At 33.1% G+C, this 21,333-nt stretch overlaps 2 protein-coding genes across 2 annotated transcripts; one reads left to right on the top strand and one right to left on the bottom strand.

The window, feature by feature from the left end:
• The first annotated feature begins 1,230 nt into the window (after window positions 1–1,230).
• On the top strand, window positions 1,231–12,124 carry LOC117116111 (eukaryotic initiation factor 4A-III). Its single transcript, XM_033260072.1, has 11 exons — window positions 1,231–1,398; window positions 2,048–2,120; window positions 3,152–3,281; window positions 4,227–4,359; window positions 5,879–5,959; window positions 6,606–6,747; window positions 7,312–7,450; window positions 8,608–8,723; window positions 9,525–9,632; window positions 10,191–10,318; window positions 10,865–12,124. The coding sequence occupies exons 1-11, from the start codon at window positions 1,260–1,262 to the stop codon at window positions 10,879–10,881; spliced, it is 1,206 nt and encodes a 401-aa protein (XP_033115963.1). The 5' UTR covers window positions 1,231–1,259; the 3' UTR covers window positions 10,882–12,124.
• Window positions 12,125–13,450: 1,326 nt separating this feature from the next.
• LOC117116110 (radial spoke head protein 4 homolog A-like) lies at window positions 13,451–20,611 on the bottom strand. The gene is made up of 13 exons (XM_033260071.1): window positions 20,095–20,611; window positions 19,537–19,598; window positions 19,164–19,291; window positions 18,526–18,624; window positions 18,088–18,264; window positions 17,336–17,384; window positions 16,899–17,012; window positions 16,223–16,320; window positions 15,668–15,809; window positions 15,245–15,354; window positions 14,768–14,909; window positions 14,516–14,633; window positions 13,451–13,864 (listed from the first exon to the last, which is right to left on the bottom strand). The coding sequence occupies exons 1-13, from the start codon at window positions 20,400–20,402 to the stop codon at window positions 13,636–13,638; spliced, it is 1,776 nt and encodes a 591-aa protein (XP_033115962.1). The 5' UTR covers window positions 20,403–20,611; the 3' UTR covers window positions 13,451–13,635.
• Window positions 20,612–21,333: the final 722 nt, after the last annotated feature.

The following is a 21,333-nucleotide window of genomic DNA, read 5'->3' as shown; positions in this document are numbered from 1 at the left end:
TCACTGTTTACATTTAACAATAAAATTTTGTTTTATTTTTTCCTCCGTCTTGATGTTTTGGGCAAAAGTATTTGCTAAATAAGAAAACAAATCTTAATCTTTTTTTCGCCCTCATCTGATAATATTTAAAAAAATAAGTTTGCGAAACAAGGAATAAAAAAAGTCCAGCCTTAGAAAAAATATAGTAGAACATTAATAGAATGGAATGCTTCCATTGGATTTGTTTACAGTCATTTAGGGGGTCGTTTATTCAGAGAAAAATATACGCTTTGGGGCGTTTATTTGAGGAAAGCGTTTATTACAAATGAAGCTCTAGAGGGTGCGTTTATTCGTGGAAAATGTTATAAAACATAGGTAGGTCTCTACTGATGATTAAATCTTGATAATAATAGAGGCTGCTATCTACTGTATCATGTATATGAATTAAATACAATTTATTGTACTCAAATAATGACGTCCCAGATATCTTAGCAGATTTCCATTTGTTTGCGCACTAACACCATGGCTCGATTCACGCCGATAGAGAAAATATAACGTATAACAGGCGCCCCAAGTCTTCCAGAAGTCGCGAGAATCTCCCGGAAATCGGGACAGCCTCCTGCACTCCTGCCAGCAACGAAGAACCTCCTGGAAAGAAAACGCATCTGCCGCAAATTCATATTATTTGCATATTTTTACTGCTTCAGTATAAATAATGTCTCACAGAAGTCTGGATGATACATACAACCATGCGCATCAAAATATAAATTACATTATTTCTGTTGAAAGAACATTGAAGTTGACAAACACAAGATAACAGAGAGCAAAAAACAACACTCAGTTGGCCAGCCGGACAGAATTGCCAAGTGAATTGAATCACTGCCTAGAGGCTCTCCGATGCCAATGATAACAAATTAAATATCATAAAATATTCAAGTAAAAATAGGCCTATCAATAAAGTTCAATATATTAAAAAATATAAATGTACAAAATCATCAATAAAATAAATAGTTTAAAAGATAAAAACATTAAAAATACAATAAAAATTGAAATTGAAACTAATGTTTAAAATGTTCAAATACTAGACTCGGAAATATGTTACTGTATCAATTTAATATAAACTAAATACAGTATAAATAAAGGGAAAAGAAGTTTTGAAGCTTCTTTTCTGTAGAAACATTAGCTACCCAATAGGTACAGTCGTATTAAAGAGTTCTCACTATTTCAACCAATCAGGATCATTGTTTCATATCTTTAGGTTCTTTGGTAAAGCATCCATCATGGCGAGTTCCAATCGACGTGTGTTGCCAGTAGATGATTCCAATATTACCTTCGAGACAAGCGAAGATGTTATTGTTACGCCGACATTTGACTCTATGAAAATACGAGAAGATCTTCTTAGGGGAATTTATGCATATGGTAAGATATAAAACATAGAAAACGTAATTAACTCTCGTGAAATGCTAGGCCGTCGCATCTCAAAAATGGATTCGGAATGACCAGAGCAGATAGGGCGACGGCGTCGGTTGGGCTTGCTGACAATAATGCCACTGATGCAGGCCTAGGCTAATAGAATGTGTTTTGAACGAGTGAATTATCTACTGTTCTTTTGATGAATATTGTTGTAATTAAATTGTAGGTAAATATACTTCAATTTTCCATGAAGCTGACGTGTTTGTATTTTGGTTGTGCAATAATTGATTAAAACATTTTTACCTGGTAAATGTGAGGCGTGAATGAATGAATGAATGCCATCCATTTGGGGCGCCAACCAATTCTGCTGCGAGGTATTTAATATCTAGAAAATCTGGAAATTATTAAAGTGTGTTTTGTTTGTATTATTAAAAAGTATTTGTGCTTTTTTAATGTTTACTGTATATATAGCCCTAAATGAAAATGAAATATACTATTATAAATAGTATTACTTTCATTTTAAGTCAATACATATATTTATTATATTGTAATAGTATTAACATATTTGTTGTCATTCAATTAATCAAATTGACAGAAAATGTACAGTACAAAATGTGTTCCATACATTGCAACATAGTTTTTATTTTCCATTTAGGATTTGAGAAACCTTCAGCCATTCAACAGAGAGCAATCAAACCTGTAACGAAAGGCAGAGATGTTATTGCACAGTAACTATACTTTTGATTCAATTCTTGCAGTTATTTTCACTAACATATGTGGCTTTCTCAACAAACTAATATCTAAGCATTTTCATGTTCATTCTTCCATTGAAATTGTCGAACAATATATGTATGGACCACTACACTCCTCGATCTGTCAAATCAATTTAGATAAAACCAAAGATCAAGAAACACAAGACAGACTCTCACATTGCAAAAGTGAAGCAGAAATACATAGTATAGCTTTTACACATCTCCAGACATATCCAGCACCCTTCTCTTTTCCAATAAAAAAATGACATGACAATTTACGTTGAGTTTGTTTAACTCCAGTCGTAAATGGCGCCTTATTTAATAGAGCGCCGCATATAGCTAGTGACAAACAAACAAAGTTACTGTATATTAGTATGGTACACCCAGCATTCATTTTGGTGTCTTGTGTTTCAAATATCTTTGATAAAACATAAAGACACCAGGGTATGTGACTGCCATTTCAAATTCTTTTTGTAATGAAATTGGAAGTGTTGGTCATCAAATTGGGCTTTTTTTTCTCATTATTACTTAATTTTTCCCCCCATATTACTGATTGATTGGTCAGTTTGTGAGAGAGCCACAATAACTAGTATTTTTTCATACCATTAATTGTGAATAGATTGTAACTTTTCTATTTAACCATTCTGCACAGTATTAATATCCATCTACTCAACTGGCTATGATGATTAACTTACACTTCCATGGCAATGACAAGTATCCCATGATGCATTGCTTGATTTCACTTTACTAACTGAGCTAGTTGATCTGGTAATCAATTGGTACCTTTATTTTCAATTTGTAACTATGGTAATAATCTGAATAATCAACACTTTTTGTGAATCACATATGTACACAATGTTTTCAGTCATTTTAATCGTAACTTCAACCGTTGTTTTTCCACATGATTTAACGTCAAAATAAATGTTCCTTGTGTTATCTGTAAAAACGTATGGTAATGTCCTGATAAAAATTAAAGTTGAATCGTGTCTGGTTATTTAATTTCACAGGGCACAGTCTGGTACAGGTAAAACTGCTACGTTCTCCATCAGCATTCTACAGATGCTAGATACGCAAGTGAGGGAGACGCAAGCACTTGTGCTGTCTCCGACGCGTGAATTAGCAGTCCAAATTCAGAAGGTTGGTTCTCTTTCAATTGCTATATTTGATTTTATTCGAGAAAGGCCACCGGCCCATAGAGTAACAATGTTAGAGTGAAGCAACCTAAAGAAACTTATTTAGGTTTTTACTAAAGTAGACTTGAAAACTTCCAAGGTTAACCCAGTTGTGATATTCTCCTCGATACATTAGTCTTTGTAAGTATTCTATGAAGCCCAGTACATAACCTAAAGTATTATATATAAGTAGGTGGCAAGTCGAGTGGCCAATTGGTAAGCCAGTGGCGCCACTAACTACAGCCTTAACATCAGCACTGGTTCAAGTTCCTTGCACATGCTTCGGTTGGTAGAACCAAGTCTTCTCGGATAAGGACTTGAAATTGGATGTCCAGTGTACACTTCTGGCTTGTGTGCACTTTAAAGAACCCATTGCATCTTTTGGAAGAGTAGGGTGTTACCTTGATGCTCTGGTTCATTTCCGCCCCTGTCATTGTGGAATAATGTGAACATGTATCTGCTATAAGCGTCTCTTTACGGTCGCTAGGTAGTCACAGACCACGCCCATACGCAATTCAGCACAATGACGCTAAGAGTTATGGGTTATTCTACCTTCATAAATTTTTGAAAAAATGAAAAACATGAATAATTATTGTTTAAATACTATGATATATTTTTAATCTTGGTATGAACATGACTAATGTCTGCTATAAACGTCTGTTTACGGTCGCTAGGTAGTCACAGACCACGCCCATACGCAATTCAGCACAATGACGCTAAGAGTTAAGGGTTATTCTACCTTTCCCATAATTTTTTTTTTAAATGAATAACATTAATAATGATTGTTTAAATATTATGTTATATTTTTAATCATATGAACATGACTAATGTCAAATTTTAAAATAGAACATCCCTTTTGAGTTGATTTTATTATGTTTATGGTGATTGTTTATTATTTGTTTTTTGACAGGTTGTGTTAGCTTTAGGTGATTACATGAGCGTACAATGCCACGCCTGTATCGGTGGAACAAGCATAGGAGAGGATATTCACAAACTAGACTACGGGCAGCACGTGGTGTCTGGAACCCCTGGCAGAGTTTTTGGTATCCTTAATAATAATTACTATAGTAATAATAGATATAAATTTGTTTCATTTATTTAGAATTTATTGCCAAAAATTATTTTTAAAGGCTAGCCTAGCATTTGAGTTCCTTCAAATAGATGCTGTTGCTGACAGCCCTAGATTTCTACAAACCTTTAAAGATGATTCATAATTTTTTTTTTTAAATCAGTTTTTAACAGTAATGTGGAAGTGTGTGATTTGAAAACTTAGGGGTAGTAAAAGAAATCTATGGCTCGAGACTTAAGAAGGTAGAAGTGATGAGTTACTAATCTTGTGTGCTTTTTAAAAATAATGTGATTTTACAATGTTTGGAAAGTTTATGCTGAAAGAAGCAGCCAGACTCTGGGTGAAAAATATTTTTTGTATGTTGTATAACTGATTTTTCTAAGACATAAAAGTATGTTTGATGAAAAACTGGGGAACGATTAATGAGATACAGATTTTTGAATATTAAAAAACTAGGGGGGAGAAGGTGGTTATGCCCCTTTTCCCCAGTTTTTACGTATTCAAAAACGAAATTTTCTGTTCAAAAACACCCATTTCATGTCTAAGAAAAATCAGTTGTACAACATAGATTTTGTTCTGCGGTGCCTGGCCTTAAAGTGGAAATGAAATCTGTGAGCATGATACCTGGAAAACTGGAGGTGATGAGTTCAATACTACTTCGACACATTTAGTTGAGTACTTAGACTCTTTGTCCATATTTGTCTCTTTCACTTGAGAATATAATGGAATGCAAGTGATGTACTGTTAAATGTGTTGGCACTCTGAATGCACTATGAAATACTCCCCAAAGAGCTAGTATGGAAAAGTCCCCAGTGAGCAATAGAATTTTCACAATGTGCCTGTTTATTTATGTGTCATGAAAACATTTATAGTACATACTAATACAAAATACAGTGTATAGATTTTTAAACATAGATAGAAAATTAAACATCCCAATTATGTGTGTATGTGTTTTTTGTTTTTTTTTGTTTTTTTTTTTTATCTATCCTGTCACTTTTAATTACTTTGTACAAAAGGAGAACTTAGAATAAAATTGTTTCTCCGATTAAAGACCACATTTGGGACTGGAGTTTCTGTGATCTTTAGCTGCTTTGGTCTCAAATTAAGATAAGATAAGATAAAAGACATTCATTAATTTGGACCACAGAACACTGGTCTTTAAATGGCAGTAATCTTTAATTGCAAGGGTTTTTAATTAGAGAGACCTGTATATTATAAGATAAAATGAGCCTCACAAATCAGAATTATTTTTATTTAATAGTGAGTTTCTTCAAAAATATCATGAGCTCAAAAGCTTAGCACTAATTACTTTTCTGGTAAAATCAAATCTATTTTATTGTATGCTACAAAGTCAAACAGAATAAAAAAACATATTGTACACTTTTACAACATGTAGATAATTGGCACTGACTTGTAATATATCTGACGCAAAGATTGCGATGTTTACTTTGTACATACTGTATATTTTTTTACCTTCATCAACAAAATATCAGACATGATCCGAAGGCGACACTTACGAACAAGATCCATCAAGATGCTGATTCTTGATGAGGCCGATGAAATGTTGAATAAAGGTCAGTGATTTGGCGAACTACATTTAATGACAGTGATTGATCAGGTCTCCTCACATATTACCCAGAACTTAGATATAAATAAAGAAAAAGTATGCTTTTGGAACAGGTTTGATGTTCATCTGGATTTAATCAGATATCTGATTTTATATCATTTCTGATACAAAGAAAAATAATAAGATTTTTGTTTCCTCCTGGTTACCTCCATTATCAGATTTCTGATGTTATGCCATTTCTGATGATACAAAGAAAAAAAATTGTATGGTCCTCTCTTTACTTGTAGTTTTTTAGTGGTTTTTTTTACACTTAAGTTCTGTCATTTTTTCCTTTGTATATTTGAAAAATTAGAAATTATTAATATTATTTGTTGTTTTTGTATAAAGTCATATTAGTATTATTTATACTATATTATTAATATTAATTATATTTTATGAAAACAAATGAAATTATTTGAGTATTTCCTATATATTAGCAATATTATTAATATTAATATTGTTACTATCTATATAATTAATATCATTATTTACATCACTGTATTAAAATATTGAAAACAATATAATATTGTCATTTATATTATTGTCATGAATATTGTTATAATTATTTTTGTTATTCTTTGAGCTGTTATTTTCATTATTCTGTATTTTTGCAGGTTTTAAGGAGCAGATCTATGATGTGTACAGGTACTTACCGCCAGCAACACAAGTGGTTCTGTTCAGTGCTACACTGCCTCACGAAATCCTTGAGATGACACACAAGTTCATGACAGACCCAATCAGGATCCTGGTCAAACGGTAGGTTACCAGCTCCTCTCAAAGTTTTTCTCTCTTTTTTGTACTTTCTTATCTTCTGATATGACCTGACACTGCAAACCGGGTCTTGGTCTTGTTGCATCAAAGAACACAAATGTGATAAAATCTCCCATCATCTTTATGTAAAACATACTATCTCCATCAGGATTCGAACCTAAGTTTACCATTCTGATGCTCTACCAACTGAGCTACAAGTTCAAGCTTGTATATTCCCTTAGATAATCTCTTTAAGACACTTTTCTGAAAGGTATTACATAATATATAACATTTTGATATATCACATGGTATCTTTGGTATGCAGGAATTTTAATATTTTTTATTGGTTCAAAAGTACTTTTGGAAAATTTGCTTTTCATTGCTAATGCTACATACATATAGTAAAAAAAAGTAGATTTTACTTAAATTTATGTAATAAATTGAAACAAAAAAAAAAACAGTTAAGGTTTAAACTTATTGCAAATTATTATCAGGTACACAACTAAGAATATTGCACAATTTGATAGTCTAAGCATCCATTAGTATATAGATATAATTAACTTCCTACAGTGATGAGTTAACTTTGGAAGGCATCAAGCAATTCTTCGTAGCTGTTGAACGCGAGGAATGGAAGTTCGACACGCTCTGTGACCTCTACGACACCTTAACCATTACACAGGCTGTTATATTCTGCAACACAAAGAGAAAGGTAGGACATACAATTCAGCAATGAACATAGTGTAGAAATAGATATTAGCCTATGGGAATTGTGGATGCGAATACATTACTGAAATTGCTGTGTTTACCAAGCTATTAGTGTAAGGTGGTATCTAGGTTAGGTGTCATATCTTGTCTGTAAAAAGTTTTAGAGAAGATATTACAAAGAATTATCAGCTTTCTCTAAGAACACTGTCTTGAAGAAGAAAATTTTGTGCTTAATTTTTGGTTATTCTTGGATTGCGTTTTATAAGTGATTATAATTTTTATCCTAAAATTTTGTAAAAATAATCTAAAGTAATTAAAATTCATGATTAGTGTATAAATAAATATTTTATTTGCCCATCTTCCACCCTGCCCCTAACTCACTAAAAAAAATAGGGGTGGAAAAACAAAAAAACTTTAAAGTTTTTTTTCATATGTTTTTTTCTTTAAAAATAAAGAAAAATATAAGTGAATTTATCATTATTTTTGCCAGATGCCCTACAAATTAGTCTAAATTTGTTGTTTGATGTAGGATATTACCATTCTAGGCCTCTGTGGGTTATTTTTATTCCATCTGATGAGTACTTAAAAAAGAAAATAAACTTTTTCCACCCGCCCCTATTTGTCATTTAAAAAAAAAGAAGGGCAAATAAACAATTTATTTTATTTGGCCTAATATGATTGTTTAGTAATATTTCTTGATATTTTATAGTATATTCCACCTAAATTCATTAAATGATTATTCTGGTAATAGATACATGATCAATTATATTATTTTTATTTATTTGAAATAATTTAATAGAGGATGACCCATTAAAGCCTAAATGTCACTCTACGATTTATTTGTTACTCTTGAGAAAAACATGTTTGTATGATGTAATATTTGAACCCAGGACCTGGGATTTGTAGGCAAGGAACCTTGCCATCAAATATACATAAACATACTGTAGTATAGTCTACCATATATATTTATTTGTGCATGTAAAAAAAAGCTTGTGTTACAGTGGCAAAAAATTAATTTGTTTTGAACCATGAAACTAATTTTTTTCTTCAAAAAGCATTTACACGTTAGAATCATATCATAGAGAAGGGACACTAGCTTAGAAATTGTTAGTTGTAAAATCAAAATAAAATAATTATGCGTTGTTTACTACTTTAAAATAGGTTGATTGGCTGACGGAGAAAATGAGGGAAGCAAACTTCACAGTGTCATCGATGCATGGAGACATGCCTCAGAAAGAACGTGACGCCATTATGAAAGAGTTCAGAGCCGGAGCTAGGTAAGAACAATATTTAATAAAAACAAAAGAAAGTCGTTCACCTCATAAGCAAGTGCCTCTTGGGTCCATACCATAAAGATTAGTCAATTTAAGATGGTTATCAAAATATATTTCTTCCTAGCATTTTACAACTTATTTTATGAGCAGGGGTGTTCACAAGTTCAACTAGATAATAAAACTGTAGTATAAATTGATACAAACACTTCTATTTATCTATATTTATATTCTCAATTTAATGACAATGTTGGCTTTTAAAAAATAGATGTGATTTTACTATAATAATAATTTATAGTGTTATATTTATACAACAGTGCCTGCACCAATATTACAATAAAAATTGTTCACATGCTACTCACAATTAAAATCTATGATCTATTGACCAATAATAACTCATAAAAATTATTGAATACAAATAAAAACAGGTAGCATCTTGTGTTGAATAACTATTTTTTTATTTAGAGACACAAGCTTTCGCTAGCTGAAACTAGCATCCTTAATACAGTAAAAATTACTTTGAAGTAATTATTCAGTTTGTGTAAACCTTTGAACTTCATTGTCATACTTCTATAAAGCTCTCTCAAGATTATCAAATTTTATTTGACAAAAAACTGTTGTATGCACATATATAGTCATGATGTGCCCATATATAGTCATGGTGTGATGCAATATGATAGTGTGGGCAGGAGTTTACAGATTGAAGACAATATGTGTGATCAGACTTGGTGTGTGAAAGAGATGCAAGTGGTTTTATGAGATTTTTCTGAAATAAGCACTACAATTTTTTCTCTTATCTTGTTTTAGTCGTGTGTTAATCACAACCGATGTATGGGCTAGGGGCATAGACGTGCAACAAGTGTCTCTGGTTATAAACTACGACTTACCAAACAATCGTGAGTTGTACATCCACAGGTAAGTGAAGTAGTTGTGGTTTTTATCCCTATAATTGAGGCATGCCATCCCAAAACCAACATACTGTTGCTAACTGTTAAACTGAGTAATTGTTGTGCATAGGAATATGGAAATATTGTAATACTTTAGAACATAGAAGCTGTGATACTTTTACTTATACCTATGGTAAGACCCTTTCAGTAAATGACCCTTCTTTTTAAAGCTTATCATCAGTTTTTATTTTTTTGGCCCTTGATGCTGGTTTTAGATGGAATGCCCCAATTATCATTGTCATAATTATCTACTCTATTTTATTCTTGGTTTTGTAAAGGAATTTTCAGTGTCTTAATTCAAGTATTATACTTCAGATACGATCCATTTACTTAAACTGTGTGTATTTGTATTGTGTGGTTTTTATCTCTACACATGTCATAATTATTAATCTTTTTTATTCTTGGTTTTGTAATTAACTTTGAATGTCTTGATTCAAGTAATAGAGTTGAAATCCAGTCCAATTACGTAAACTGTAAATATATGTATGCATGTTTGCTAAATGTCTCCAATAACTCTTGTTCTTAGGATCGGTCGTTCAGGACGTTACGGCAGGAAGGGTGTTGCAATCAATTTTGTGAAGAGCGATGACATCAGGATTTTACGAGATATTGAGCAATACTACAGTACGCAAATTGACGAGATGCCAATGAATGGTAAGATTTTATACAGTGTCTTAAAGCTAAGCTTATCACCGTTGCGAGTTGACTTGACTCAACTAACTGACATCAGTTGACTTCAGCTAGTTGCCGGTAGCGCTCATGTCAACTTTCAATCGCAGCCATGCACATACAAGCAGCTGGGTAGGACTAGTTGCCCAGAGCGCTTATGTTACTTTGCTGTTGATTATATCTACAACTAGCTGACATGCAACGATACTATAATTTAGTACAACTGCAAAAAACTGATTTATTTGTCAGTGGTTAAATTTATTATTATATGTAAGTGTACAGACACTACAATTTTTTTTATACAAGATTTAAAGAAAGGGGATACTGAGTATACAACTGCCAATTCAGATTGGAGATCTCTTTCCTTTTTTCAGTTTCCTCTGCAAGCGCTTGAACATTTACTTGTTTATGTTTAGGTTTATTTCTAAAAGAAGAAAAGCATTATTAAACTTTGAAAGTTTTGATGTATATAATGAATGTTTTGTTCATAAAATTATACTTAGTGTTGCTGTTTCTTTTTATAATTTCTAGTTGCTGATCTGATCTAGATTTTTATGATGTTGTTTACCAGTCTCCCCACAAGTCATCTACCGGTCATTTACCAGTCAACGCAGGTCATCTACTGATCATCCTACTTTAACAACCTAAGATTTCCAAGTTGTTATTAATTTTTTTTGTACATATGTTTAGCAAATATTTTATTTTGCTTTTCTCCACAATTTTACAATCTTGGTACAATATGCTAGACCACAAATTATGTAGGGATTGAACCGTGGTCTATATCCTACCAAATAAACCACTTAAACTGATTATAGTACAGTAACTTGCATAGCATATTTAGGTTTCAATATTTATACACCTTGTTTAGGTAAGGTTTTCATATCAAGGTGTATACTTCCTCTAATATTTGATAAAGGTATGGATGTTCATTAATTTTGACATTATGTACTTACAGAAAGGCATTTTTTTTTCCTGACAGTTCAATTTCCTTTTAATAAACATTAACTGTTAGCATTATTTCCTTTCATGACATAATTGCAGGCAAGAACAAAATTATCTCACGTTTCATTTACTTATGTATCACAACATATTTGGATACTACATTTATAACTTTTTTTTAATAAAAAAAAAGCAGTTTATGCCAATTAATGTTCTTCATGAGTTGAATATGTTCACAGTGAAAAAGCAGCAGTACCTGGTTGAATTTCCTTTTCTGATAAAATTACTGTATGAAAATAATTTGTAGACCCCTTTTCAATTTCATCTTGTACAGTTTTAAAATTAATCTTTTTGTTAGTGAAATGTATGTCATTAATTTCTATAGCCAATTTGGATTTGCATATTGAGGCAGTTTACTGTATCGATATAACTACACACTTAATATACTGTCATTCACCCTGGGGATGGATGCCCTTGTCCATCCCTGGGTTTTGGGTTGATACGACCTTATTAGTTTAAAATGATGGGGGTCAGTTGTGATTATTAATATTAGGGAAATTTCAAAATCACAATGTATAATGTAAGAAAAAAGACCATATTTAATTTAGCTAACTTCCTGGGTTTAACATCCTAAATGCAACATAAAATCAGTTCTGTTTTCTGCACTTAAATTTCAAAATAGTCAGAGCAAAGTGAGTAAATTGTATGTTGTGATTTTGAAAACTCATTGATAGCTTTTGCATCACATTTCAACATCTAGTCATTTTTTTTGTGTGAAATGTGCTGCAATTATAATTGGTGATAGCAGTAAGCAGTTTTTGATAAAATAAACGTGTATGTGAGAGTCTTAAATTATTGTTTGTTTTCCTTTCATAAAATGTGTGCAGTTGCATGAAAATTTTGGATACATGGGGAGCAGCAGAGATCAGCTATGAAATAAAATGTTTGTTTTCTGTACCTCATTTTTTGGGGCTTTCCTGAAATTACTGATATAGTACTACCAGTAATAATATTGTACAATTAATACTGTATACCATTACAATTGATTTGCTTATTTGGAGTTACAACAGGATACGTAATTCAACTGTACATTTTCTAATGTTAATCTAAACAAATAGATTTTTTCTGACCTGATCTTTGATGATAGTTTTGTTTGAACTTTACGTTTTTTGTAATGTGTTATATATTTACTTGACAGCCATGTTATAATCAATTCTCATTAACATGTTCAGGAGGAAAAGTAGTCGGTTATGTTGTCTATGTATTCTACATGCTGCAACAGTCCTAAATGAATAGTATATTTTTATTTATAATTTGACTTTTATAACGTTTAATGTCAACAAGGCATTTAAGCAGATCTAATTATTATCCCCCTGGATCAAACACAGAACACATACTCGGTTCTGACAAGAATTCAGTTTGTAATCAGCACATTGTTTGAATCTACCCGGTACTCTCTTGTACTCGCACCCGAGTGAAGACTAGATACGTAAAGTGTCTTGCCCAAGGGTAAGCAAAATTCACAGCAAGGGATTGGACCTCCGACCTCAATGTTGAGAAGCATAACCAAATCAAGGCTAAATGGCTCCTACATCAGTGGCATATCTAGAATTTTTTGAAGTGGGGGTGCTTGATGATCTGTTGAGGGACGCCAACTCTCAAAAAAATGTGATTTTTAACTACTTGACCATGATTTTTGGGGGAAAGAGTAATACAGTATTTGGAGGGGCATGCAAACCCCCTTCGATACACCACTGTCCTACATTTGTGAACGATTTAAGTATGTCTACTGCAGTGTAATTTGATATTTTTGACTAAACATATTTTGTGGCAAATTGCTACCAAGGACGTTTAACTGAATGTGGGGATGAAGTGAAGGATGGGGAAGGGTTATTTATTGCCATTTTGTTGCAATCCATCTTTTATTCAGCTTCATATTTTCTTATGTATTCCAAGTTGAGATAAAGAAATACATACACTACACAAAACTAAACTATTTCTGTACAATCCAACTGGAATGTACAAACTTTATTGAAAATACTTTCCAAACAAAAAAAAAAAGATAATTTTATATTTTTACACTTTTTAAAGGGTTCAAGTCATTTTCCTGTTGACATTATATACATTTCATATAACACAAACTTCGATAAAAACAACAACATAATGGGTGAAGTTTGATTATGTTTACTTTCAAGTGGATTTTATTATCTTATACTGTGATGTGTTTGGTTTAAAATACATAACATATCTTGCAATACAAATCTTCAGCTGTACAGAAGGATGGTTCAAAAGGAATATTTAGAATGTTTTTCTATATCATGGTTTAAATTCCTGCAAGTTAACAACAAAGTCTGATTTCTGATTTATTCATCATCGTCGTCGTCTTCTTCGACATCTTCCAGATCCTCTGCTGCTTCCATTGCTTCCCTTTGTGCTGCACGCAGAGCTGCCTCCTCCTCTGGGGTTGGATCTTCAGCCTCTGTGATTTCAGGGCCGCTTGGGAATTCCTCTTGGACAGGTGGTGGTGGAGGTGGGCTGTAGTTGTCTGGGGAATACTTGTGGCCATTACCAATGTATACATTCTCAAATTTCCTAGAGATGAAAAAAGAATTTTAGTTGTTTATACACAATAATTGGGTAAAAACTGCTCATAATAACTAACTTGTAGTAACTGTTTTGCTAGTTCGAAATCGCTTCACATTTCCCTTTTCATTTAAACACAATGATAAACAATATGCAACCTCCGTTACTTCCTGTCTGGTAAATCTTACTGAGGTTATCAGAGATGGTCGAAAGGGGGGCCCCAATCGAGACAACACTACTCTGGGGCTGGGGTCTGGGGAAAATGGCCCTGTGAAATTTTTGTTTTCTAAGCGCTCGAAAATAACCTCTAAGGCATTTTGGACAATCAATTTTCTTTCTTTTTTTTTTTAATTTTCCCCTGGTTACATGCTATAAAAAGCTCTATCAACACTACAGATTTGTCCATATATTGGTGTAATATGATATCATCATGCCCATATAAGGATGTAATACCCAAATATGGGTAAATCAGATATTCGCCACAGAAAATTTGACAGTGTGGACAAAGCACTTAAGTAAGCTAGCAAGATTTTCTTACAATTTTTCTTTTGTGATTTTTTTACAACTTGTAATTCTACAGTGTTAACCAGCCACTGCCTTTTCAGACACTTTCTATGCACTTGCATTAATATTCTAATAACATTTTTTAAACCAACTTACTTTTCTGTTCCGAAAGCAAAAGCTCCAGGCCAGAGATTTGATTGGATAATAGCAATCGCATATTGCGGTACCAAAGTAGATGACAAGCGAGCTGTCCATGGAGGGATTGTGTCAATCTCTGCCAAAGAAAGAAATATAAAAAAATCTCTATTAATTCTACACAATCTACAATTGTTGAATAAACCTTGGCGTAAAAATATGATGCAACCATTTTTAGAAGATATTATGATGGTAATGTACCAGATCACTTACCAACATCCTCAGAAATCGGAGTGAGAACGGCTGGTCCAATTTCTGGTTCAGGTTCATCTGGCTCCTCGCGTTCCTCCTCATCCTCCTCATCTTCAAAATCATCCTCTTGTGGTTGTATTGGATTGAACCAAGAACAGCGACCCTAAAGCAGAAAACAAGAATAGATTAGAACTTTGGAGGCAGGAATCAGCCTAAACATGCAACCTATTTATATTACAGTATATCATACACTGCTGAACTATATAATTAGCTATATTTAAAATCATCCACAGAACATGAAAATAGTGCCTCATTTCAGGATTATTAATATTAAGTTGGGTACACTTGGCACTGTCTGCTACGACCATGAAGACCACTCTCGTCGAGCACTTGGAAACCGCACTGGTCAAGTACTCACGCAGTGCAGAGGTGGATTCGTCAGCCGACAGTTGGCTGAAACAATGTGCGCCTGGCTTTAAGTTTGGATCGATAACTTACCTGAGGCAAGATGTGTTGTGCATGATGCACCCAGTTTGATAACGATGGGTCTACCAAGTCTTTCACTGGAATTCCCTCGAAGTCTGGATTTTCAATGAAGGTGTCTCGAGCTGAAAACAACATACATGAATATAAAAGGTAAATTAATGTAAAAAGGCATAAAGGGCACCACCATAATGAAAATAATTTAATCAACTGTAGTGAAACACAAACAAACATACAGTAGTTTATTTTTAGATCATTACTTCCGGGTCCTTCTCTGAACCTCCAGGGTGTTCAGATGACCACTGCCAGCGAGTTCACGTGCAATACAATAGTTGTATGTTGGACAGGTGTGGACGTGAACCATCCTGAGTTAACCCTGTTGGATGTGTGTGAAACCTTATTAAAATATGATTGGACAATAAACATTTCAACAATTACCTCCCTCCTCCTCTTCCTCCTCTTCTTCCTCATCAAACTGATAGTATCCTAGAGGACTGATCTGTGTGCCGGCGGAGATCCTGGCAATCTGAGCCCTCAAATAATTGGTTTCATTTCCAGGGAAAGGTGGGTAGCTAACAATCTGAAGTCAACAAGCATAAGAGAGCAATAAATAAGACTCGACCTTTCATGTTACATAACCCAAAATTAACATACACATTGCAGAGTTTTAGTAACCCTACAATGACCTCTTATGAACTGACAGTGACATCATAAACTTTGAGTTCATAATTAATCCTTTTATTCCTGTTGAAAAAATAAACATCCTTGACTTGGCTGCGATGAAGCAACATGATTGGCAGATCCTTCCATTTACAGCAGTATTTTAACTTTTATCTTAGCAAAATAGCAGTTTTTTTCTGATTTATTTAGGGTTTTTTTAAACAGCTACAAAACAGTGTACAATACAATAAACACAATGTATTACGTGATATACAAGTAAAAGACAATCACAGTCCTAAGAATGATTTGTTTCAAAAGCTGTTTAACACTTACTGGTGCATCTAGCCTGCCTGTCAGGAATTTTATGATCTGTCTGGCACATACGATCTGTGCAGGGGTCACTGGAGGTAGTTTTGTCCAAGGCTTGCCAGCTAAGATTATAATATAACAAACAATTTAATGAATAAAATTAACAAACTAGAAGAAGATCTAAAACACAAAAGTCTTAATGTTAGTGAAAAATATTTTTGCGTGTAAAATCTTTTCAAATACAAATTACACTAAATATTACAATAATTAATTCTTAATCAATTACTATGAAAACTCTTAATTTTTTATAACATGACTTATATCATATTTTAAATGTGATTATTTGTGTAATTGATTAATCAATGCATAAAAACAATCCACAAATTCTTGTAGAAATATATTTATTGATGTTAAAGACAATGAACACAAACAATAATAATCAACGTCAACTCAGTAGACAATTCAAACAAAAACAATTTACAAAAAAATATTATAACGACCAGGCCAAATCACAACATAAACAAAACTGCCTGTCTTAACAAACAGTATAGTCTACGAATACACTAAATCATGCGCGCTTCTGAACTGTTATTTTATGTGTTACTCCATGGCAATCGCTCTACACTCTTAATGATGCTACAGCATCTACAGTGACTTTATATAATTAAATCAATGTAATAAATAACACAATATTTCTTACGTTCATTGGTCACAAAGTAGACCTTCTTATTAGCTCCTGTACGGTTATCTTCCTTGGGTATGATGGGGGGAGGTTTGTAATCTGCTTTGGGTGTGTCATCTTCCTCTTGTTCCTCTGTAAAGCAAACCACAATATAATATTAAAACTTCATTAATAAATAATAAATAATATCCTGAATTAATATAGTGCCCAATGTCAAAAGGACCTTTAAGGTCTGTACATGAACAAAAACCGAAAAAATTTTGAGTTTGAAACAAATATAATCAAAGGAAAGTCAAGCAGTGACTTCCAACAGAAAGAGAAGGTAAATTTTGTATATAAATTTATTAACAGTACAAAGCAATACTGTTTATTATATTATATTATATTAACTAACTATCTGCCACTTCAAAATTAATTTTTCAAATTATGAGGCTAGAGTTGTTTCATTTACTTACCTCCCTCCCCCTCTTCTTCATCTTTCTCTGGGTCGTCTGCCTCATGTTCCTGAAGAGCAAAAACAGAAACAAAAATACATGAAATACATACGAGAAACAATGCAATTTATACAGTTATATTATCGCCAGTATTAATTTATTACTGTCAATATCATTATCATTGAATAATAGCTTATATATAATGTATTTAGCATAGATTTAGGTATACAGGTCTCCCTCCAATTAAAGACCACTTGTGGGACAAGCGTTTCCCCGGTCATTAGCAGCTTTTGTCTCTAATTGGAATAAAGATAAAACACATTTGTTCATTTTGGACCACAGAAGAGTGGTCTTTAATTGGAGGTAGTCTTTAATTCGTCGTTCACATCACAAACTAACACAATAAAAGTAGATTGTGTTAGTTCGTGAAATCACAGTAGCGCGTCAAAACGAGCGCGTATTGGTTGTCAAGCAATTTTGTATTCTTTACCACACAAAAAGTCCTTAACAACAAAAGCGCGTATTTTGACGCGCTTTCTTGATTTCACGAAGTAACACAATCTACTTTGATTGTGTTAGTTTGTGAGCGAAGGGGTCTCTAATTACAGGGAGACCTGTACTATTATTAATAGCAAACACATAAATATAATAACCTGTTAGTTAAGTGACAGTTAATTACTAAAATATACCTATGTTTTTATAATAAACATTTATAAGTTTAATAGAAAAAACAATTTAATTAATCTAAACTAAAAGATCAAAATGATTCCAACCTCCTCTTCTTCCTCTTCCTCTTCTTCCCCCTCCCTGTATTCAACTTCCGCTATGATGTAGTTCTGCTCCGTACCGAGTATCTTTCCCCAGAACCTGCAAGTCTGTAAGGGGTAGTTGTCCACTAGTTGTTTTAGGGCAAGGAAAATACGAATTGATTCCTCTCTGCTGATTCCAATCTGTAAAGCATTAAAAAAAAATGAATAACATTCAACTTCGTACAATGTATATTTTACCATAATAATAATTTTTAATTCTGATTTATTTTAATTGTGCCCTGTAATCCCAATATTAAATATAAATAAACACAAAGTGGTCATTATAATCTATGAGTCACCAACAATGGAACCGTGTTTAATTATTTCACACTTAAATCTAGAAGTGTGTGTTAATAATTACGATGTAAATTCATTGAAGTCATTAACTAAAGATTTACTTACGGCTCCTTGTTCAAAATAGTACATGAGCTCTGGGAGATTTGGCAACGGAGTCTCCACTTCATCCTCTCCACCACCTTCATGTTCATCCTCTTGATTTCTCTGAAGAAAACAAAAAAGCATTAACATTGGTTATTTAATTTTTAATGTGTAGGGGTGTAGGAGTAGGCTGGTTTTGGCCTGGGGGTGGTGCAAAACAGCCTAGGGGTGTGAAAATTGAGAATGTGGAACTAAATACTTATTCCAATGAAAAATTAATGGTCATTTTTAGTATTTTAACCCACTCAGTGGAAGAAAATTGCCACAATTGGGGGTGGGGGAAGGGAGACCACTCCCATGTGATCACTGGGTTTCCAAGTTGACACATGAAAAATCACAATCATTTGAATGATTGTATCTATGACTGAGAAAGAAATATCAAAAGGACAAAATATACATTCATAAAACTACTACAATTCATATTATTTATAGTATAAAATTCACATTAAAATACTGAACATGGTTTGGTGTTCTGTAGTGATAACGTTTTGAACTAATTATTAATCCACCAAAATTTAAAAGGGTATTTCTTTAAGATATTTTGAAAAAATAGAGAGTGTAGAAATGAATTGAATTTCAATAATCTGTTTTTATAGCCTCACCTCAAACAACACTTTTTGTGACTCTGCTATTGCTACTTCTGTAGTCTTGTCCACTTTGTTTAGAATTGTATCAAAATCGCCAGTGAATTTTGACTTTTTAACATCTTTACTGATGTCCTCAATAACATCTGAAAAAAGATTGAATAAATACAACATGGAGCCCACATTAGTCCTACTAAAAGAAAATCCCTGAGGCTTTCATTCTTTCCCACAATCGCATAGCATCATATGTAACTCCCCACCACCCACTTCTCTCTCACATACACACATTTATCAATCAATATTTAATCATTTAATCCTGATGGTTGGCTACATTTGAAACTGTGCAAGATTACCTTACAGTTTCGAAAGTGAGCATAACATTGACACCTACCAACAACATTCACAGGTCGTTCATCAAGTACTTTTGTAAGGACTCTGCTCAAGTGGTCATATCTGTGAAATAATCATAGTGTTAAAAATTAAATTAGCGAAATTAAGAAGCATAATTGAGCAACCACTGTCATAGATAGGAGGCTAGGCTTCAAACCTGTAGCCAGGGGGTTCGAAAGAACTCCCCTTTTCCAGAAATGCCCTTTTAAATTATTATTTAAATGTAATATTTGCATGGAAGTTGTTGAAATTAACTTCAACTATTTGGAATTTGGCATTTTTATTGCCATTTCTGGACATATGAGGTGCTACTATCTTTAAAATTTACCCCAGCCATGGTGGGGCTGAGGTGGGTATGGACTCAAACTTTTGTAAAAAATTAGAATGCCCTTCAAAAATCCTGCCTATGGACTTGGGCTTGGGCTTCAAAGGATCAGGAAATTTTCAACCTCCTTGTCATCATGACCGTAAATACACCAATCAATTTAGCTAGGCCTACTAGGGCATACCAAATTGTAAAATTAAGAAAAAAAATTTTTTTAAACCCTATAGAACTTACAGATTGATGTTTGAGACAGTGCTTGCAGTCAGAAGGTAGGATTTTGCGTTTTTAAATTCCTGTTCTTTCGGTGTGAGGTTCAGAGCCATGTTCAATAATGGAGATCTTGCAGAAGCAACAGAAGCATGTGGTGTACCTGCAGGAGAAGTTGGTTTTGGTGAGTTATTTTTCGGGGTATTATTCATTATTTCTTGAGCAGTGTCGGTGACTGGAACTTGTGTGATTGGGACATCTCTTGGCTGTTCCTCATCAGTGTCAACTACAGCCACAGAAGGCTGAGCCTCAGCTACTTCTGCTGGGCTCGACATCTATCTTTTCTAGCTGCTGAACGCCGCGATACGCGATACGCACACCACTTGATTTTCAGTGACAACTTTCAAGCAAAATTTTTGGGAAAAAACTCAACTTTATTCAATTGCTACCTATAGCCGATAGTGTAAGGTAAATTGATTGCCTAGTGGCCCTTGTATCGGTCGCCTGAAAATCAAGGAACACAACAAAACTAACCCTATACAATACCTAAATCCTGTAAACAATACTCACCTCGTTGCTTGGCATCACAAACAAAATAATTACAGAAGTCCAAAAACCGTGACGTAAACTATTGAGGGCGCCCTTAAAGCCAGGCTCTGCAACCATTATCTCTGCGAATTCGATCCAACTCGGCCACAAATCAACTCGGCCACAGTCAACTCGGGCACAAGTCAACTCGGCCACAAATCAACTCGGCCACAAGTCATTTACTGGTACTACACTTTGAAGGAGTAATTCATCAAGTATAAAATACTAATTCTTTAAGTATTAATATACCTATTGTTATTATTATTGCTGTTATTATTGTTGTCATTGTTGTTATTATTATTGTTGTTTTTATTATCGTTAGTTTTGATATTAATTATTAGTCTTGGCATTAACATTATATATTGTTCAACTTTTTGATATTATTATTATTAGTACAGTACCATATAAATAATAAATAATTTTCGATTTATTATTATTATTATTCTTATTATTATTATTCATTAGTCTTAGTATTATTATTTTAATAATAGTAATTTAAAAAGTTTTTATTGGTTTATTGGTATTTTTCTCATATTATTATTATTAATATTATTGTCGTTGTTGTTGTCACCTCTATTATCGATATTATTACCCTATTATTACTATGTAGGCCTACTATATAAGTATCATTATTATTATTATTACTAATTAGTATTACTATTATTATAAAAATAAACA

The sequence above is a fragment of the Anneissia japonica genome, unplaced genomic scaffold, assembly GCF_011630105.1.
Source record: "Anneissia japonica isolate Jap-2015-1 unplaced genomic scaffold, ASM1163010v1 scaffold287743_len2803612_cov181, whole genome shotgun sequence".
In the NCBI taxonomy this organism is placed as follows: domain Eukaryota; kingdom Metazoa; phylum Echinodermata; class Crinoidea; order Comatulida; family Comatulidae; genus Anneissia; species Anneissia japonica.
The sequence above is the reverse complement of the archived record's forward strand: the minus strand, read 5'-3'. Positions and strand labels throughout refer to the sequence as shown.

Excerpts from the sequence above, each read along its gene's own strand:
- LOC117116111 (XM_033260072.1), top strand. The coding sequence starts at position 1,260 with ATGGCGAGTTCCAATCGACGTGTGTTGCCAGTAGATGATTCCAATATT. Across the intron at positions 2,121-3,151 it reads GGCAGAGATGTTATTGCACA|GGCACAGTCTGGTACAGGTA; the intron begins GTAACTATACTT and ends TTAATTTCACAG. Across the intron at positions 6,748-7,311 it reads ATCAGGATCCTGGTCAAACG|TGATGAGTTAACTTTGGAAG; the intron begins GTAGGTTACCAG and ends AACTTCCTACAG.
- LOC117116110 (XM_033260071.1), bottom strand. The coding sequence starts at position 20,402 with ATGTCGAGCCCAGCAGAAGTAGCTGAGGCTCAGCCTTCTGTGGCTGTA. Across the intron at positions 18,265-18,525 it reads ACTATTTTGAACAAGGAGCC|ATTGGAATCAGCAGAGAGGA; the intron begins GTAAGTAAATCT and ends AATGCTTTACAG. Across the intron at positions 17,013-17,335 it reads TGAAGAAGAGGGGGAGGGAG|AGGAACAAGAGGAAGATGAC; the intron begins GTAAGTAAATGA and ends TTTGCTTTACAG.